Source organism: Seriola lalandi, unplaced genomic scaffold (assembly GCF_002814215.2).
Source record: "Seriola lalandi dorsalis isolate HSWRI2012SDOR001 ecotype SW California unplaced genomic scaffold, Sedor1 jcf7180002054971, whole genome shotgun sequence".
Lineage (NCBI taxonomy): Eukaryota > Metazoa > Chordata > Actinopteri > Carangiformes > Carangidae > Seriola > Seriola lalandi.
Genome location: NW_019525522.1, coordinates 1,086,354 through 1,091,274, shown reverse-complemented (window position 1 = coordinate 1,091,274; position 4,921 = coordinate 1,086,354). Strand labels below are relative to the sequence as shown.

General features: G+C 43.2%; 1 protein-coding gene across 2 annotated transcripts in view; it reads right to left on the bottom strand.

Moving 5' to 3' along the window:
- Positions 1-2,119, bottom strand: part of zdhhc2 (zDHHC palmitoyltransferase 2) — an 11,664-nt gene extending 9,545 nt beyond the window's left edge. The window contains exon 1 of one of the 2 annotated variants that reach the window (XR_015436454.1): positions 1,773-2,119. Coding sequence is in view for 1 of the 2 variants with exons in the window: in XM_023395962.2 (XP_023251730.1) it covers positions 1,773-1,899 (127 nt within the window). In the remaining variant the exon portion in view is untranslated. The remainder of the gene's footprint in view (positions 1-1,772) is intronic. The other variant, XM_023395962.2, reaches the window with a different exon arrangement.
- Between the last annotated feature and the right edge of the window lie 2,802 nt (positions 2,120-4,921).

Below are 4,921 nucleotides of genomic sequence, written 5' to 3'. Positions count from 1 at the left end.
GGGGGGGGGGGGGGGGGGGGGGTTTAGAAACTTTAAAACATGGCCAGACTGAGGCACAGTCTTAAAGACCTTGTCTTGTGACAAAAATGTGTGAACACTCACATTTAAAGCCCTGGTTTAATAACAAACTGTAAATTATTCATATTCCAGTATTTATTCAGTGTAAGGATTGAATGTAATGAAGACCAAAAGACAGTATCTGGGTGGATGGATCTGTAGGCAAAGGGGCCCTGTCTTTGTAGTCATCTGTCTCTATGTGGTCATTTTGCATCTCCTCATGGTCGTTTTCTTGCCTCTTTGGTGTCATTGGTTGTTTTTCATCCCTTTGTGGACATGTTTTTCTTCTCTTTTAGGTCTCTTTGTGGTTATTTTTTTATCTGTGGTCATTTTTAATCTCTGGTCACTGTTGTCTCTTTGTGATTTTGCATCTCTTTTTTTTATTTTATGTTTCTTTGTGGTTATTTTTTGTTTCTTTGTGATTCTTTTATGTTACTTTGTGGTTGGTTTTTGTTTACTTGTGGTTTTTTGACAACAAAAAATGTTAAGTCATTTCATAAAGAGGTTTCTGTCCAGGTGCTACAGGTATGCAGTAGACCTGTTGAGTAATACACCCATGATGTAAAGACGCCAGCTAACCTCTGTGGTGGGCGTGGCCTCAAAGGGTCAGATTTTGGGTGGAGGGGCATGCCACCCAAGATCCACCAGTCTGGCCCCATCCCTCCCTGTGACATGGCACTATTGCTACTACTCCTGCAGCATACGTAACTCTCACTGATCAGGTGACTAACATGAAGGTGTACACTGTCAGTTGAAGCTGGATTGCACGTCCGTCTAAATTTGGAGAAGATCAGCTTTAAGAACAAACAAACAGCCAGAACATCAAACACTCCCTTCCTGTGTTTTCCTCTGTTTGGTCTCTTAAACTGTCTCCATTTCATCCCCCTTTCTGACAGGGGAGATCTTCTTTCCTAGTGGCCTGACGAGCTGCCAAATGGAGCAGAGGAGTAGGCCGCTGAGACTCCTCTGAGACATCCTAGAAAACCATTACTCACTATCCAGGTCAACTCTACGTTCACCGTTCACAGAGGAGGCTCACTGTCTGTAGCCGCACCATCCAACGTTCAGCAGTCAGGCGGAGTGTGTGAAGGAGGGAGGCAGGCCTGACTCAAAAGCCATTACAGTCAGACGACTTGCCAAAAGATAATGCTGCTGGTGGTGTTGTGGTGGTGGATATAAATTCAGATAATGAAGCTGAGCGACTACACGAGCCTGAGGCTATTACAGTAAGTCTGCCAGATAGTGCTGATAGTAGTGGTGGGGTCAGATAATGAATCTGAGACACATGGTCTAATCCCATTCTGTTCATCCTGCCATAGTGTATGTCACAAGAATGTAATCAAAGCTTCTTCACAATAAAAACTGGCTGTCAGATCATTCAATTCTGTCTGTGTTTTCATTTGTACATCAGTTTTTCGTGTAAAAATACGTTGCCACTTCACCATAACAATATACTGACAATCCCTGGTTTAACTGTTATTGTCATGTGACACTGTCCACACACTGCGTAAACAACAAAACAGTCTTCTGCGTTAAAAAAAAAAACAATCAGCCTGAACCACAAACTGCTGAAACAGAAATATTTCCCCACCCCATCACCAAAAAAAAAAATACACACACACACACACACACACACCAGTCAGAGACATTTCCCCTCACACACAGACATATACACACACTGCTTCCTCATACCACCCAGACAGCTGGTTTCTTACCTATGCAAAGCTGTAAAACATAGGCGTAGTATGACCAGGCCACTATGAGGGCGATGAACAGGACCGGGATCCAGTACAAAACTCTCTGACAGCCCCGCTTGATACTACGCGAGCCCGACGGTGCCATAGTCTAGGAGCGGATCATTTCTCGTGTGCATACGTATGTTACTCTCCCTCCCCTCCACTCCCTCGCTCAGTGTGTGCGTGTGTGTCTGTGTCTTCCTGTAGACTGTCACTGCATCGTAGCTCCGGCTCTGATCAGCCTAATCGGCAGCTCAGTTGCAACATCCTACCAGCCTCCCCCCCGCCGCTGCTGCTGCTGCTGCTGCTGCTGCACTGCTCTCCCCTCTGATCGTCCTGCCCAGCCGCTGCTACAGACTACAACAAAATATCAGACAGCTCACACACACACACACACACACACACACACACACACACACACAGAGGCAGCGCCGCCTCTGATGCCTCCCCACAGGTTGCCATGACGTCCGCGAGATGCTGCAAGCCTGGCACATTTTTAACCGCGAGCAGATGGGTTCAATTAGTTCATACTCGTGATGTTCAAACAGTCTCAGTTCAGTTGTTCAGTCTCAACACACACACACACACACACACACACACACACACACACACACCTGCTTTACTGCATTTGAGGGGACCATATCCCCTAATCTTAACCAATATATCACAACTAAAATCCTATCCCATAACCTAGACCTGATTCTAACCCTAAAACCAAGTCTAACCCCTCAAACAGATATTTGGACGTGTGGGGGTCCTGGATTTTGGTCCCTACAAAGCTGCTGGACCCTGTAGGTATGGTCTCCTGATTTACATACAGTAAAACAAGCCCATACACATACTGTCTGCTATATTCACACAAACTATGTTAGGGCAGCTCTGGGTCAGCTGTACCACAGGTTGTTAAGATTCAGTGGTTTTATGTTCTGTATTCTTTAGTATAGTTTGGATCTGTGTTTCACAGTATGTAATGTGTTTTGCTAGTGTCAGAGGTATTGTTGCCTGCATATTGTGTTTTATACCTGACGGTGTAGGTGGAGGCCCAATCCACCTGCTTCTGCTGCCTCACACCCAACTGCACCTGCAAAATATTTTACAACCCTGCAGTGCATTGTGCAGCCCTCCTGCCAGGCTGCAATCTGTATCGTTTGCCCGTTACCATCATATTTCACTGAATCATTCCTGATGTTTGATTGAAGAACTCCTTACATGTTTTTTTTCCCCATTAATGCTGTTTGGATGTGAGAAAGATTTAAGCTGTGATTTACCACCTGTTGTCACAGCTCTTGTGTAGGTGGCGAGCTGCATCAAACTGACAATATGCACCACAATATGTACATCTGAGTCTTAGAGCAGGGACAGATGGCTCGGTAGCACATCGAACCTGAAGTAGCTTTGATTTGTGACAATCACCGGTTTTAATTTTAAAATAGATTCCACAAAGTATATGTTCTCTACTGCATAGAGAATTTGTGTTCAGCTGTGCTTTATAAAGATACAAGCATTCAAGTGGCTTTTATAAAAAGCAATGTCCCCAAAGGCCGGTTTAGCTTATAGACAAATCAGTCAGTGATGGGAGATACAAAAAAGAATACAATAATGAATAAAAACAACAATTAATACAATACACACATATAACAAATCACACACAAATAAACAAAGGTCAACAACGTCACTGTTGTCAATATCACTTGTCACCAAAACCATCAGAGAACGCAGGGGAGACAAGAGAAGCCAGAAACTGGAGGTCACGGTGTCACACCCACAGCAAGTAACAGGCCAAATCACGTTTTGTTTAAAAACAGCTGATGGAATAAAAGACCTCAAGTCTCCGTTTGTGTCACCACCAGGGAGGTCAAACTCCTGCTTTGATGGAAGCTAATTAAAGTCACGGTGTCGAGGAGTCCAACATGATGACCTGAGCTTTCTGTGGGACTCTGGCTGATCCAGGTGGCTAAGATCATTGAATTTACAAATTATGGATCGATTTATTTGTCCTGAAAAGTACTCGGCTCCTTAACCTGTGATAACAGTTGTATAATGTCCTCAGTCGCCCTGAAGCAGCTTCATGTCATCAGGGTATTTTTGGACAGAGCCTGAGACTTCAATTTTTTATCAGTGACAAAGATGGGGGCATTAACAAGGCAGGGAGGAGCTGGCAAATGAGTTGCATTATGGGAATTGTAGGATCCGGTGTCTTTTGAGTTTCACTCATATCTGAGACAAAAAAAAAATTCAGTGTATCAGTCTCTGCTGCTGTTGACCATTCCTGCTTTAATCTGTCTCCTGTAAATCCCCCAGCTTAATGAAAGTGCAATGCTAAATTGCTGGAGAATCCCTTTAGCCTCCCTTTCAGAGGATACAGTATTTTTTTTAACGTCAACTGAATTGTTCATACCAATGGGAAAGTGAAACCTGAAACCAAAACAGCTTAGAACTGGGCAATACAAATATGGCTGGGTGATGTTAGCAATGTGTGGATATGATGAGCAAGTACAGGCATTCGTTTTTCCTTTCACTCAGTTAAAGGAAAAGTTAAGAAAATTGTATCACTGACGTTTTTTGTAGCTGTAGAGTCTGAATACCACGAGCAGATAAAGCCAAGTCACAAAATAACAGATTTACAGATAAACTTGATACACAAAGACCTATTCACAAAAAGTAGCATATCTTTCTGTCACTGCACCAACTACAAATGAATAGATTAACATTGAAACGAAACTTTACTCTAAATGTCAGGGATCTGTTACTGACTCCTTAAAGAACCCCTTCACCTCATTTCAGGAAGTGCAGGATTTGAGTTTGAGACTGCAAATTATTACCCTGCTGAATTAATCATTTAAAGATAAAAAGTCCCTGATTAGAGTCTCGAACACCCACACAGCCCCAGGTTGCTGATGATTAATACTGTTAATGATTTGCCTTCAGGTTGAGGATAAAAAAGCTAATTTATTCTACTGTGGTCCTGCTGTCAGTCCGCTGTAGTTAAAAAGAAGAAGAGGTTTGTCTGGTGAGGGCGGCGAGAGCCGTTCACAGTTTATCAGCTGACTTGTGTGAAAACAGCAACTGAACAAACAATGGTGTGTTTTTGTGAGACTGACAAAGGGAGCAAAAAAATAACCAAGCCA